This window comes from Prinia subflava, chromosome 10 (assembly GCF_021018805.1).
Source record: "Prinia subflava isolate CZ2003 ecotype Zambia chromosome 10, Cam_Psub_1.2, whole genome shotgun sequence".
Taxonomy (NCBI): Eukaryota; Metazoa; Chordata; class Aves; order Passeriformes; family Cisticolidae; genus Prinia; species Prinia subflava.
In genome coordinates, this window is record NC_086256.1 from 1,712,052 (window position 1) to 1,727,829 (window position 15,778).

The window sequence follows — 15,778 nt, forward strand, 5'->3', positions numbered from 1 at the left end:
AAAAGGGACGTGGAGAAGCAGTAGATGCAAGCCATGAAGCTCAGATGTGCTTATTTTCCATCTCTGAGTGTTGACACAGCTTCAAATCTCGCGTATTGTTTTAGTGAGGGCCCAGAGCCAGGGATCCAGTCTGACACCAGAGCTCCCCTGGAGTTTGGGTGCACCAGCTCAGCTCACAGCACACCAGGACCATGCACAGGGCCCTTTTACTGGATGGCAAAGAACTGCAGGCACCCCAAACCAATGCAAAAAAGATTTACTGCCACCTTTGACTGTACTTGCCAGACTTGGCTTCTGGCTTTCTAAGGCTGAGAAAGGGGAAGAATTTCTCCCTTTGTGGAATTTTTAAGCTGATCAGAGCTATTTCTGGAAGTGCTTATAACAACGGGATGTAAGGGGCAAAACTCCTCCACACCTAATGGAGAATTATCTTTTAAAAGTGAAAATGTAATTTTTCAGCATGAGACTAAAGGTGCACTGGACATTTGAATTAAAACATTGCTCTGTCATTTTCTACTGCTGATCAGCACAGGGCTTTCCCACATACTCAAATCTAGGGTGTTAAAAACAAATGGCAGATTTAATCTCACAGTTTTTCACAGGTTTTTTGGTACTTACTGATTCCTCTGTCCTCATGGCTGTCATCGTCCCTCTCGTCCCTGTCGTTCTCCAGGTTGGACATGCGCACTGACATCTCTACAAACAGAAAATACAACTGTGAGAGGAAGGTCTGCATCACCTCAGTGCCAGCTTCACCCCAGTCACAGGAGTGGGAGCACTTTGTGTTACTGCTCTGAGCTGGGGGTGCTCTTCTCCAGTGTGGATGGGGCTGGGACAGCAGGAAAATCCCACCTCCCCCTGAAAGGGATTTGTGAAGGAACTGATCTACAACAGAGCTGGGGGATGATCAAATACAGAGGTAATTAGCTCTGATCACACCTAAATTCCCAGAATGGTTTGGGCTGGAAAGGGCCTTAAAAGCTCAACCTTTTCCACCCCCTGCCACAGGCAGGGACACCTCCCATTGCCCCAGGCTGCTCCACGCTCTGTCTAACCTGGGACACCTCCAGGGAGGTGTTCTCACCTCTGGACCTTTATCTTTGTATCCCTATCCCTTCTCCCAGCACAATCCTGCCCCTCACACTTCAGTGGTTTCACCTCTCTATGCACAGACACTCCATGGACCAGGACCAGGAAACACACGTGGAAAAAGACACATCCCAAACCCAAGGCAAAAGGGGGTGAAAGGTGTCACTCCCAGCAGCTGCACAAAATAAACACACGATGGATCTGCTGGGCCGAGCTGCAGAAAGCTGGGATTAGTGTCTGAGCTCTGGCAAAGCTCAGCTTATCTCCCTTTGGTGTGGGCAGGCTCCCTGGGCAGCAGCAGCAGCTCTGGCTGTACCCAGGAGAGGGCAGCAAGACACAGCCCCTGCGCCAGGCCCGGCTCCTGCAGCTCCAGCACCGAGCAAAACCGGGGAAACACCGCAACAAACCGGGGAAACACCGCAACAAACCGGGGAAACACCGCAACAAACACCGCAACAAACCGGGGAAACACCGCAACAAACCGGGGGCAGCTCTGGGACTGCTCCTCCTTTGGGTTTGGCAGCTCTGGGACTGCTCCTCCTTTGGGTTTGGCAGCTCTGGGACTGCTCCTCCTTTGGGTTTGGCAGCTCTGGGACTGCTCCCCCTTTGGGTTTGTCGTGCTGCTGGGTGTTTGCCCATGCCCACCCCTCACCCCGTGCCCGAGCTGAGCTCACCCTGTGCTGCCAGCGGGGACATGTGCTGGTGGCTGCGGCGGTGGATCTGGTGCCGGTACGCGTACACGGCCAGCACCAGCACCATGATGCAGCCCATGATGCCTCCAGCCACCGGGCCCACCGGGGCACTCTTGATCATGTTCAGGGTGATCACCTCATCTCCTGGAGCACAAGGGACAAAGCAGAGGGACAACGACACCGTCAGTGCTCTGCAGGAGGGGTGAGACCGACAACAGGGAGCGGCTCTGCAGGGATTTCTGGGTGCTTGACTGTGTCACTTGGAATAGGAGAAGGAACTCAGAGGGTGCATCCTAAAGACAGGAATGTGAAGTTACACTCAGCTCCACGTCAGGATTTTCCAAAAGGGGATATTCACCACGTCTCTGCTGCCTGCTGCACTCTTCATGCTGATTTAGCACTAGGCTGAGAGGCAAATGTTATGTGCAGAACCTGCTGCATGTTCAGGGGTTGGAACCCTGGGCACTGAGAATTTCAGACTTTCTGTGCTCACAGGCACCCAATAAAACTCTGCATAAGACCTGAGGGCTTGGAAGAGGCTTCCAAAATTGAGTGACAGCACTGGGATTGGGAGTGTGTTGTTTGAACAGAAGTGTGTGATAGCACAGGGTGCAAAACTCAGAGTTTAAGGGTTTAGAATTCAGTAATGGATATAAAGCAGGATGGAGAATTTATGGCAGAGGCTGAGTCCTTCTTTTTCACCTTTTTCCTCATGGGTCTGGGTGGTGTTTTGTAATTGGATAGAAAATCTGCATTGTGGGCCAGGGGTGGTTGGTTATGGGGTTAAAAGTAAAAACGATTTAGGTGTCATTTCATAATTGGACAGTTAATCCTTAAAAGACCTTGTACAGAGTTAGAGACAGAGCCATTTTTCACTTTGTTAGCTGGAACTCACAGCTTGTGAGACTGTACCACAGATAAGAATTAACAAACATCTGAGCCCAAACACAAAACACCATCTCTCGAGCATCAATCCCGGCTCTAACAGAAAAGAAGACAAACCCAACATTCTGGAACACAACCAGCGAGGCAGCAGCTGCTCAGGAAGGCAGAGTTACCTATGGCCCCCAGGTCATCCACGTAGGGGCTCTTGGCTCCCACGATGCCCCCGAAGCATTCCTTCTGCGGGGCGCAGTACGACTTGTCCAGGTGGGTCTTGCCATCGCTGTCCACCATGCACCACTCGCAGTCCAGCACCCCAAAGCAGTCCCTGCGTGGGGACAGCCAAGTGAGGCACGGTCACTGCCAGTCTGACACCTCCCCTCAGCAAAGCTCACTCTGGTTTAGAGCCATGACACACACGGAGGCCAAAAGCGTCTGTAAACCCTCAAGTACGTGAGTTCAGCCAGAAAAAATTCCATGGAAGTGCTCAAGTACCACAAGGGAGGTTACACAGGGAAGCTGCATTTCCAGCATCCCTTTTCCAACTCTGCTTTGGAATTTTCCTGCACCACTCAGCCTGAGCAAAAGGAGAATCCTACTTGTAACTCCTCCAGTAAGGCATTTCTCAGTGTGGTGAAGTCTGGCTGCAGTTCCAGCCTTTCTCTGCAGCCTTTGGAAGACAGAAGAAAGGATTTGGGCAGTCTGGTCAGAGCATGGTGTGTTTTACCCAGCTCAGGCCCCTGGAGACTGCTCATAACGAGCAAAAATGAGCCCTCAATGCCAGGAGCAGAACCTCGTTCTGGCATTGTGCTTTTTTCCCCCATTTTTTTCCTTTAAAACACTTTCAGCAGAGCTGTTTCCACTGGATTATTTCCACAAGAGAGTGTTCTGAGGGGTGGGGAAAGCTGCCTTACCCGCTCTCTGTCCTCTGGTTGCACTGGGTGTTGATGCACTGTGGGAGTGCGTCCTGCAGGCCGGGATCGATGGCCGTGAACGTCATGGGCTCCTGGTGCACCTCACAGCTCGGGTTCCTGCAGGGGAACAGGGCAGCCCTGTCTGACAGGAGCACTCAGGGCACGGTCCATTCTAACCATCCTTACCTACTGCACGTAAAACTTCTGCCTGCTGGGTCCCAGCAGCACACACAGGGATTTGTCCCTGCAGTGTCCTGGCTCTCACCTGCTCTCGGCGTTGGTCAGGTTCCCAGTGCACTCGTTCACCTCCAGTGGGCACTCACAGGGACACTCACACTCGTTCTGTTCCATCCTGAGGGCACAAACCACGGGGAAAACCCGTCAGACACCGCTGGGGTTTGAACCCCACGGTGGTGCAGCTCTGGAGCTGCAGTTCCCATGGGAAAGGCTCTGCAGTGACTCTGCTCCTTCCCCCAGGAACAGGGATTGCTCTGTCCTGCACCAGGACTGAGGGTGACCCCCCTGGAATTCCAAAAGCAGAATGGGATGTAAGGATCCTTCCGGCAGTGCCACAGTCACCTCAGGACGGTGTGGGCAAGACCTCCTGGATCCCCTCGATGGAAACCCCCAGTCCATGTAAAATCAGGGGAATTTCTATGCCAGAGGAAAGGGCTCACTCACAGGTAACTGCTCTTGAGCCACTCCATCTCTCAGTGTCTTTCAGCACTATCCACCCCAACTCCCCTGGGTTTAACTCTCTGACAACCTGGCAGAGACACCCCAAGCCCCTGCACCTCTCACAGGGAGCACAGGCAGAGCAACTCTTCTTTCCCTGATTGTGCACAGGCCTAAGTGCTGAACTGAGTGTTCTTACACCCCTGAGAGCAGCTGGCACCTGTGGCAGTTGAGGCACAGCCTGTCCACCATGCTGCAGGCGCAGAAGGCCAGCGAGTCGCACGTCTCGTTGACGATGCCCACGAAGGCGTTGGTGCCCGGGATCCTGGTCAGCCTGTACTTGGAGCAGTGGCTGCCATGCACCAGGTTGGTCAGGTCACCCTGGGTGAAAACAAGGTGTCAGTGGTGGAAAATGTTGTTTTAGGGAGCTGAAGACTCTTCCCATCCCAAGGATCCTACAGAGCTGTGGGGCATGAATGCCACCACGGCTCTCAGGGGTGGTGGCTCCCCTCATGAGTTCTTGTGAGAGTGTCACCCTCACAAAACAGAGGCTGAATAAAAGGTGGGAGACTTTTGCTTCCCAGATACTTCTGGGTGAAAAGACTTTGCTGGAGATAGAAAGGAATTGGCTTGGCTTGTGAAAATGGGACGTGGCAGCAGAGGTGACATGTCACTGCTTGCCAGCCCTCAGTGACCTCCCCAGGAGCTCTGGGAGCCACCACCACGTGCTGGAAACGTCCTGACCCTTAAAAAAAGCCACCACAGCACTGCCCAGCTCCTGCAGACTCCTTCCTGATTCCTTTTTACAAGTTTCTGCTCTGTCCTACACAATTTTCCTTCCCAAAACACGCTCCCCACTTGGAATTTCCAGTGTGGGGAAAATGTTGAAGCCAAGCTGACATAAATCAATGTATTCTGACATGACTTGCAAATATTTTCAAATCTTCTCCCACAGTGTAACAGCTTTGGAATCACTGTGGAGGGACCTGGCCAGGGTGGCTCTGTGGCTCTGTGAGGGGTGACAGCCCCTGGTTTAGACTCCTCACAAGAGGAAGCTCACACAGGATCCATGGAGAGCACAGGATGTGCAGGAGCCCAGAGATTTCAGTCTCCCAAATGACAGCCTGGGAAGGCTCAGTAAATGGATTTATTTGGACACCTCCAGGTAAGTTATTGAGACCTCACAGGAGGATGTGACTCTGGTCAGAGCTGGGGCCAGGGGTCAGATCCAGAGCAGCACATCCCAACTGCAGCTGGAAAATCCTCACCCAGCGACAGCAAACTGCCCTTCTTTCCCTGAGGCTGGTGAAACCCTCAGACAGCAGCCACACTTGGCCAGGGCTCCCATCCACCACCCTGCATGTCAGGGGACTCTGTTTGTGCAGCCTGGGTTGTGTCTGGAGAAGGGGAACAGAGGCCAATCCCCACGGAAGGCTGGCTGCCAGCCCCGGCTGCTGAGCCTGGCAGGGACTGGTGTTTCCACCACAAGAAACCCAACCCAAGCACACTGAAAAGCAAAATCAGATCGAGAAGCAGGCTCACCACTAAGCTGGTGTTGAATTTATAGAATCGCTGCACGGTCCTGTCGCTGAAGCTGTTGCAGAGGTTCTTCTTGACAAAGTTGGGGTGGTTCAGGATGTCGTTTGCTACCAGAGGCTCCTAAGGGGGGAAGGCAGCGTTTGATGCCTTTGGAACCAAAGAGCAGCTCAGGAATGGGAGAGGTGAACAAGGGGGGAAGAGCAGACCTTGTGTGTGATGTGCTGCTGCTCCACCGGCGCGTGGCCCTTGGGGTCGATGAGGGTTGGGTGTGCCACCAGGTACCCCCTGTCCTCCATGATGAAGCACCTGCCCCCAAAACACAGCGAGAGCCTCCTGTTAGACCTCCTCAGGCCTCAAGAAAACATGGTCCTAAAGGGCTTCTAAAGGTTTCCATTTAGAAACAAATTCCCTGCAAGATGTCCTTAAAGAACGTGTTGGGTATTTCCCCGAAGCTTTTCCATCTGTTACTGCTCCAGAGATGTGGGGCCATCAATGAGCTGGAAACAGAGCTGATTAAAACCACAAAGGAAAAGCCATCAGTGCATTGTCTGATTGGGGAAGAGCCAGAAATCAACAGAGCCTAATGAACTCGGAAAGCTTTAATGGTTTATTAATTTACTATGTGACTAATTAAAAGAGATTTCACACTCTCCTTTAAAGCCCTCCCCCTTCAGCATTTGATTTTAGCGGGGGATAAATCACTCGTGTTCCACTCCCAGCCCTCCCAAGCTGCCCTGTCCCTTTCCAGCTCTTCCCACGCTGGATCTGTGTCCCAATCCAGAATCCAGGGAATTCAGTCCATCCCTTTTTTCCCTCTCCCGTTTCCATGGCCACAGACGGCAGCGCCGGGGCAGGCGCAGGAGCCCGGCACGGCAGGGACGGGACTCGGTGGCCACGGAGGGGACAGGGGAGGTTAAACCCCCTGGATGTTCCCGAAAGCTCAGCAGGGCTGAGCCACAGCCCTGGCACGGCGGGAATCCGGCTGGACCCGGGGCTGGAGCAGCCCTCAATGGATTCCCATGGGATGTGTCGGGGTGAGCAGGGAGCAGGGGAAGCCTCTGTGCTCTTTAGGGTACAAAGGAGGCAGGAAAAATTGGATTTTGGGGGGGTTTCCATCAGAAATACATGCAGGGATGTGGTGTTTGCTCTTTTTCCTGACAGAAAATCCTTAGGAGAGATTCACTAAAAAACCCCAAGCACCTGTATTTATATGGAGACTGGAAACACTGGATGCAATTCCTACATCAGAATGGTTCAGCACTGAAAAATATCCTCAAAATTCCTCGTTGGGAATGCAGAAACAGAATAAAGCATCTGACCCTCCTGATCAGCAGCAGCTTTTTACTGGGAGGGAGCAATGCCAAACCAGAAATCCTGATTTGTTTTTTTTTATGTGCCATTAAATATATAGAAAAATACCCAAACCAGAGAAGAACTGGGAGGATGACAGAAAACCACTTCCCTTCCCAAATTTAGGGTTTCAAAACAAACAAGGAACCAACAGCAATGCCCAAACCACGTTATCAAGTTACTGCAGATCCAAAGCAGGGTTTATCCCACCCCCACAGGGTTTTTCAAAAAAAGGAACAATTCAGATACCCAGGGGTCTGACTGAAACTGGATACCCCAGATGAAATCAGACTTCTTCTGCCTAGGCTGTGCTATGGATTTCTGAGAAAAACATCCCCAAAGCGTACTTGAATAATTGGAGTTAAAATAACTGAGATCCTGTAGCATTCTTACACGCTCTCAGGAACTAAAGAGGTAAAATTACCACAAACAGAAGAGCTGGGAAGTGTGTTCATTTAATAAGGAATGGGTTTTTTACCCAGGATTTCAAAGAAGTCTAGATATAACCAAAAAAAAATCCAATCAAATCTGTTATCTTCTGCTGTTGTAATCCTGCAGATTGTTTATTTAGCTGATGGCAAGTTTAATCTGGAGGAACAAAAACATCCACATAATCTTTCTGAGAAGGACAAGCACAAGTTCTACTGGAAATCAGAGAACACACACTGGAAGTAACAGAATCCTTGGAGAAATGAAGTTGGAAACGACCTCTGGCTCATCTGGTTAAGGAAAACCAATATTTAATTTATTCTGTGCCTGGCAGGAGCAGCTCTTACCTGATTTTGTTCCCTCCATCTTGGTTACAAACTGGCAGCAGGTCCATGAGAACTTTGTAGAAATATCTGAGGGTGAAGTCGATGCCCATCACAGCCACGGAGTGTCCTGAGGACATCTGAGCACTGCAGGCAGGGGGAAAATTATAAATATTATAAATAACAAAAAATAATATTATTGGGGGCGGGGATAATAATTCATAAATAATTATATGATAATAATTATTATTATTATCCCTATTTCAGTCTGCCCCTTGTACAGCCAGCACAGGAGACAGCCCAGGAGTGGCTCCCACCCTACACTCCCCACCACCTACAGACATTTAATCCTGAGCAACAGAAATCAGGATTACAAATCCCCCATCCACACAAACCAGCAGGGGATGCAGCCCCTGTGTTTTCCAATCCCCCAGCTGGAAGGAGGTACCTGCACCCCTCCTCTGCTCAGCCCCCAGCAGCAGGAGTGAACATGAAGGTGCCAGACTTTGAGCTAAATCCCTAAAACTCTGCAGTGTGGGAGTGATTGTGAATGGCAGGCAGAAAATCAGGAGAAAATAACATTTCTTAGGGTGAGTTATGAAAAGGATCCTGTGATGTGGTGGTGTGCAGCAGCCTGAGGCTGCATTTTTTCCTTCTTCCATTCCTAACACCCCAGTTGTCCCAGTTTGCTCCCAGTTTGCTCCCAGTAGCACACCAGTGCCACACCAGTTCCCTCTCACCCCTGCAGGACACAAAAGGATCACAGCTCAAGGGTGTCAGATTTGCACTCATGTGGACCTCACACCTCTGACTTGCTGCTCTTCAAAATTCACTTTTCTCCATTATTTAATCTCTGAAGACAGGACTAAAAACGTGTAGGAAAAGAAAAACAAAAGATGCTGCAAGGCCCAGCTGGACTGCACCAACAGAGCTCTGGCCAGCCCTGCTCCATGGAAACCCAGCTCTGTTTACTGGGCTGAGGTTTGTTTGCTTTTGAAAGAGATGCAGTGGAGATGTAGTCAAATCTCATCTGTACACAGATAAATACAGATTTTTAAAACCTGCATTTAATTTATTGTTCACATTTCCTGGAGGAGGAACGGGGGGATGGCAGTGAAGCAGCACAGACACATTTCATGTGGGACAAGGCATCAAGCTCTGAAGTTCTGCTCTGTCCTAACAGACATAAAACTATTAGAATGTTGTAAATATTTGAGCTTCATTTTTAAGCATTAAATCCTCCTGCTTTGCTGATGCCAACTGCATTAAACCACATCAGGCATAAATCTTCTCTTCCCAGCCTCCATAAAGAGAAATAAGACACACATAAACTGGGAGTGAGAGGTGTCAGCTCTGGCTGCCCTGATGTGGGTGTTTAAACCCTCCCAGCAGTCCCCAATGCCAGAATTCCTGTTAACTCCACGGATTCCTCCCCACCCCTCTGGATTCTGAGCTCGGGCCTCTTTGGGGATTACAAGCACATGTGACTGTGAGCTTCAGAGGTCATATTTACCCAGGAATCACACTCACATCTGCCAAACTTTGTTTAACTGTTCTTTAATCATGCTCTAATAACCCACAGGAGCTTTCAGTTCTTAGAGCTGAGTAAACCATCCCTTGCTAGATAAAAATCAGAATTTTGATTAATTGCACTTCTCTCCTTACACAAGTGCTCGTTTCCCCACCAGAGTAAACTCCTCTGTGAGAAGCACCACGGAGGGGCTGGGGCTGCAAATGCTCCTGCCAGTGGTGGGAAAGCCCACACAGAGCAGGGGAACCTCTGGGAAGAGAGGAGGAGCTGCTCCCTGCTGGCTTTGGGATCCCTCTTTCCCAGTACTGGAAGTTCCCTTTGTACTGGTGGGAAGGGAGTTTGGAGGAGACTCCATGTAAAAACCAGGACAGGTGACTGCTGTTTTGGGAATTTGGGACAGCAAAGTTTGGTCTGTGTTTTATAAACTGGGCTCCTTTAATTGTCCTTCATCCCAAATCCTGGCCTCAGGCTGGGGCCTGGCCAGGAGGGAGCTGGAACAGCAACGGTCTGGTCCTCCAGGAAAAAGTCATTTCATGGAATATCCCAAGCTGGAAGGGACCCACAGGGATCAGCCAAGTCCAACCCCTGGCCCTGCTGCTCCCACTCCAATCTGTTCCCAGCAATCCTGGAAGGGCTCTTGGAGATTCACGGCCTTTGCCTCAAGATCTTTCCCCTCCTGGAAGCCCAGAGGTGCTGGATTTAAGCAGCCCAGGAGAGGAGTTCCCCAGTTCCTGGAGCAAGGACAGCTCTGTCCTTAACCCCCTCTGTGGCCTGGCCTCTCTGCCCCAGGATCAGCTTCCAGTTCCCTTCCAGACACCTCCCTGCTCCTCAAAACCCCACAAGTGGAGGAACTTCAGGGAATGTGGAGCTTGGCAGTCCTGGTGGAGAAGGATTTCACTTCCAGCACAGAGGGAACACTTCCCAAACTGCCCCAGGAGAGCAATCCCTCTCCTCCTCCCAATTCCCTGCACATCCCACCCCGTGTTCATCCAGGAGCACTTCCCCACCCATCCAGCCTTTTTTTAACGTGCTGTTATTACCAGAATTCACACATTCCTATAAAATGGGCTTCTCCCAGTGTTTCAGTGCCCCATTTCCACAAGGTCAGATGACATTGCACCACCAGCTTTGGTTTTCAGTTCTGGGGCACACAGGGTCACCCAGCTCTGAGAATTCCGAGTCCTCCTGCCTGCCCCAGAGCCCCTCACCTGGAGGAATGCACAGTGTGGCTGATGGTCACCACATATCCAGCCCCTCCCACGTCCAGGTAGGGCCCGGTGAAGGTGATCAGTCCTGGGTTGGCCACTGCATGCAGGTACCTGAGGGGAGCCCAAAGAAATGCTCACAGTTAATGCCAAAGTCTGTAACTGCAAGACTTTCCCAAAATAACAAACACTGAATTCTGAAAGCTGTGAACAGGCACCAAATTATTGGGTTTTAATATCAAACAAGCAGCTAAACACAACTGGGACTCCAAACTAATCCAGACTGGCTCAAAAAAAGGTCTCTCAGTACATCCAGCTGCATTAAAAAAAGCTCAATTTACTTCTGCACAAAACACATTTAATGTGATTTCAAACATTCTCCCCCAGAACAATGCAGGTCTTGGTGCCAGCAGAGTCTCAAACTCAAAGCAAACCTTGGCAAAATGATTGCATTGCAAACTGGGGAGAAAAGACAGAACTGAGGCAAGAAAATGCAGAAATATCAGACTGTGATTATAAATTATAATATCCTAAAGCTTCCATCAGAGTAAAATAAGCTGCAGTCACAGGATAGTTGATAAAACTGTCACAGGGAAGTTGATAAACTTTTGGAAACACTCTTCTGTCAGAAAAAGTGATCACTCTGCTTCTCCCTATGCAGAGCACCAATCCCTGAGCAGCTTAACCCAGCTCTCTGCCCTCATCAGCTGCTGCTGCATAATGAACCCCTCCTTGAAAGCAGTGAGGAAAGCCACAGTAAACAAACAAAAAGGCTCAAATGTGAACGACCAGAAAGGGCCCAAGGAGCTCAAATACTCCTGAATTAGCTAATCCCTGAAGGGGATGCTCATTTGCTGAGTATTTATGTCCCCATCTGCCAAAGCTGGGCTACGAAACACCAAACACCCCACAAAATAAAAAGGCCTGAAATTAGAACCACTAAATGTTTGAACTTACAAAAGTAAGTTCAAACTGCATTTAAGCTAAGCTTTTTCCCCACGACGAAAACATTTTTTAAATTTAAAAAGAACAACCCACAGTCTACAAAATCAACTCTAAAAAACAAAATCAACTCTAAAACCGAAACCAACTCGGAACATTTCCCTCCTTGCCCTGAGAGATGATTCAAAGCTGTGCTGAAGGGACCCTAAGAACTGACCATTGTCTCCTGGTGGGATCAAACGCTTTGTCCATGAGGGAGCCGGGGTAGATGCGGAGCACCCCATTGGGGGTTGCTATGTAACGCCGGACAATGTAACTGTTGAGGCCGCTGATCTCCATCTGGGTCATCCATTCATCCGTGCCGTGACTCGTTGCCATCACCTCATTCCTGACAGAGAACTGCAAGACAAAGGCAGAGCTGGCAGGGCTCCCGCAGGACTTGCATGGCAAAGATAATAAAAGCTTCCCCCAGAGCCACCGGGGATCATCTCGGCTCAATTACTTGGTTCAAGGCTTCTCACACATTCCAAGCAGATTATTGGGATGAAATATTGTTGGTGTTATCTCTGTGGCCTTTGGGTTATGGGATTGTTGTTTGGGTTTTTTTTGTTTTTTTTTTAACTTGGAGTAAATATAAATAAAGTGCTGCTTGCACAGAAAATAGAGATTTTTCATTTGTATGCCTAGGAACACAAAGGTGTTTCTGCTAAAAATTTAATGTGGTTTTAACTTTTCTAGTGTTTGTTTCAACAGAGTTCTGCTGCTCTCCTCTCTCCACTCTTAGATCAGATGCTGGGAAGGAATTCCTGGCTGGGAGGATGAGGTTGTCCAGAGAAGCTGTGGCTGTCCCTGGATCCCTGGAAGTGTCCAAGGCCAGGCTGGAGTGATGCCTTTTTGGGGCTCACCTAAATACAGAGGCCAGACAAAATTAAGAGAATAAAAAGCAGATATATATATATTTATTGAAGGGCCTTCAGGGACATTTTGGGCAGACAAAGCCCCCCCAAGGGGCTACACCCAAAATGCACAACAGGTCACAGGTTTTCACACTTTTGTAAGTTTGGTCCATTTGCATTTTGGGGTTAATCTCCCAATTACAGCTTCAGGTAATGAACTCATTCACCCCAAGTTTGCTCCCCACAACTCACATCTCCTGGGGCCTGAGGCAGTGAGGTGCCCTTGACTCCCAAGCTTGGAGAGGAATTGTGCCTGCCCAAAAGGGGAAAGCAGCAGCTCACATTCTGTACGGGGTTTAGCTCCACACCACAGCACTGCAGGATTACAGATGGAGAATAAAAAAGCTGCAATCCCGAGGCACCAGCAGCACCCTGGGGCAGTGGGAGGCGTCCTGGCCGTGGGCTGGGATGGGACTTTGAGGGACTCTGAGGGGCAGGGAGCTCACCTTGAGGCCGGGGTTGGCGATGAGGCGCGTGTTGTCGCTCAGGTAGGCCGTGTAGTGCTCCACCATGCGCTTGGTCTCGGGCTGGCTCAGGTGCTCGTAGGGGGAGGAGAAGCTGCCTGCAGACAGCATCACCGTGGGGCTCTCTGCAAACACCAACACCAGGGATCTCAGCAGGGTGAGCTGTACGCGGTGCCTGCGGAGGGGGTTCAATCCCACAGGGTCCCTCACCCTGTGCTGTCCCTGTGGCAGGAATGGCCCTGCTGCTCTCTCACCCTCCCACACCTCACACAAAGTGCCCAACTCCTGCAGCACACTCTGGACTGGGAGGGAGGGCAGGAAACATTGATTTTCCCACCCAACCCAGAGAACTTCCCAGCACAGTTTCCTCCTGAGCTCAGGCTGAACATGAACTCGTCCCCTCCTGCCTCAAAACACAGAGCTCACAGCACCAGCCCCTCCTCTGATCTCCGTGTGTCATTTGGTATTAATGCCCTCACTCCCAAAGCCTCAATAATTTCTGAATTACTGCTTTTTGTGAGATTACAGAAGCTGTTTTCCCTTAAGAAAAGATGATGGGCTAAAGAAGAAATGAAGTATCCCTGTTAGGTTAGACATCCCAGAGGGAAATGAAAATGAGCGTTTTCAGGTCCAGAGAATGAACATCTGGAGAATCCCAAGTGCAGAAGAGGAGATCCCCAATAAAAGTGCAGCTGTCTGCAATGACTTTCAGAACAAACTAAGAAGTAAACTTTCATCATGCAAAATCTGCAAAATTAGCCAGCTTTTTCTTTTTAAAAAAGAGAAATGATTATGATGATGCAGGGCTGAGGGCTGAGAAGACCTTTTCTGAGGATGTGGCCCACGGAACCCAAAGTCCCTGTGTGGAATGGTCTCCAGAGGAAAAACTGCAGTGCAGTATGTGAAGAATTCTGCTTTTAGTCACATTCCTCTCAAACACATCCCCACACGTGTGCTACAGTCCCCCTTCCAAACTTCCACTCCTTCATCGGCTCCCCAGAGCAAATATTCTGATTTTGCTTCACGTGAAGTTTTTCCACTTGACAGCTTAGTACTGCATTTTTGGGATAGTCTGCATTTACATCTTTCTGGATATAAGATAATCAAGATTAAGCACCACATTAAAGAAAAAAAAATCGCTGTGTTTTAAACAACTGGCACAGTGATTTCCACAGGTTTGCCAGCTCCCTCCTCCAGTCTGATCTCATTGGGGTATTCTGCAGGGCTACAAAGAGCTAGAAAGAGCTAAAAACCCCCACAACTGTGCCACTAATCCAGCATGAGACCTTCAAACCCTGCTACAAGCACAATATTTAATTCAGAACTTCTCACAGCACAGATTTTAGGGACCTCCCAAGGTTGTAGCTCTGTATGACAGCCTGCAGTGCAGGATGTTTCTGTAAAACCCCTCTGTTCCTGGGGTATTTCTGGGGTTTGAGTTCTCCATCCTTCCCAGACACTGGAACTGCCATGGAGATTCTCCCTTTTCCCAGCAATGTCTGAAATCAGTCAGGAGGAGCAGAAGCACTTTGGCCTATCAAAACCTGAGAATTCTGAAGTGGGTGAGGAGGATCTGGAAACCATCAGAGCAATGAGGTTCTCCTTCTCCCCAGCAGGCTCAGCTTCTGACTCTGAAGGTGTTCAGTGCTTCTGGCAGTGAAAAACTTCCATGAATCCAAAGAAAAAGAGCAGCACAACTGGCTGGGAGTTGATCCCACTCTGCCACTGCTCAGGGAGGTGCTTTGGAGCCAGGAGAGGAATGGGTTTAAGCTTGGTGGGACAGCTCCACTCCCCCACTGCCCTGTCAGGACCCTGCTGGACTCCCAGTGCATTGATCTCCTGCTCTGGTGAGCAGCCCCACTTGTTCATGCTGCAAGAGGTAAATCTGGTGGTTAAAATACAGTGCTGAGGATGCCAAAGTTATGGATCCAATCCCTGCCCTTCACTCAGGATCCCTGTGGGATCCAGCTCAGGCTCTGCTGCGATCCTGAGCAGTTCACTGGGACCAAGGAGAGCTGTGAGAAGGTAAAAACTGATCAGGAAATCAACCTTGGAAATTAAAACTTCTCGAGGGCAGAGTAATTCCCACGTTTTGTGAGGAGAGCTCTGTTCTGTGCTGCCACTCTACAGAAACACACAGGAGTGTGACTGTGCCAGGGGAGGCGCAGGGTGGGCAGCAGCAGGAATTTCCCCATGGAAAGGGAGCTCAGGCACTGCAACTGCCCAGGGAGGTTGGGAGTGCCCATCCCTGAGGGAATCCAAGGAATCCCCAGAGGTGGCACTCAGGGCTCTGGGCTGGGGACAGGGTGGGCACAGCTGGTTCTGGCTCCTGGGGGTTTTTGCCAAGCTGGATGTCCCCGTGTCCCCGAGGTGGCCAGGCCAGGCTGGCAGAGGCCCTCACCCAGCGTGGCCAGCTGCTTGAAGTGCAGGCAGGCGTTGGGCTGGCCCAGCAGGTCCAGCCTGTGGTACAGCAGTTTGCTGCTGGGGACGGTGTTGAGGTTCTTCAGCTGCTTCACGGGGATTTCTGGCTGGATCACCACCACACACAGGATGAAGGACGTGTCCTGCACCTGCAAAACGCCAGCCAGTCACCAAACAGAACCAAAATGTGGGGATGAACACAATTTCTCTGTCTCAGAGCCACTCAGTTGTACAAAAATGTACAAAACCTTTCCACAGTTAACACAGAAAATGAAAATACTGAAACCTTTTCTTCTTGAAAACCAAACCAGACTTTCATTTTGCTGCTCAATTAGGAACAATTTCTAATTCTAACACTATTTCATG

At 50.0% G+C, this 15,778-nt stretch overlaps 1 protein-coding gene across 1 annotated transcript in view; it reads right to left on the minus strand.

The window, feature by feature from the left end:
• The window catches only part of CACHD1 (cache domain containing 1), a 90,337-nt gene that overhangs the window by 4,362 nt on the left and 70,197 nt on the right, over positions 1-15,778 (minus strand). Inside the window, exons 13-25 of the mRNA XM_063406906.1 lie at positions 15,393-15,561; positions 12,974-13,116; positions 11,789-11,970; positions 10,633-10,743; positions 7,918-8,040; positions 5,998-6,097; positions 5,795-5,911; positions 4,473-4,633; positions 3,843-3,929; positions 3,578-3,694; positions 2,840-2,991; positions 1,764-1,925; positions 619-696 (exon numbers count right to left, since the gene is read on the minus strand). Coding sequence (XP_063262976.1) covers positions 619-696; positions 1,764-1,925; positions 2,840-2,991; positions 3,578-3,694; positions 3,843-3,929; positions 4,473-4,633; positions 5,795-5,911; positions 5,998-6,097; positions 7,918-8,040; positions 10,633-10,743; positions 11,789-11,970; positions 12,974-13,116; positions 15,393-15,561 — 1,702 coding nt within the window. The remainder of the gene's footprint in view (positions 1-618; positions 697-1,763; positions 1,926-2,839; positions 2,992-3,577; positions 3,695-3,842; positions 3,930-4,472; positions 4,634-5,794; positions 5,912-5,997; positions 6,098-7,917; positions 8,041-10,632; positions 10,744-11,788; positions 11,971-12,973; positions 13,117-15,392; positions 15,562-15,778) is intronic.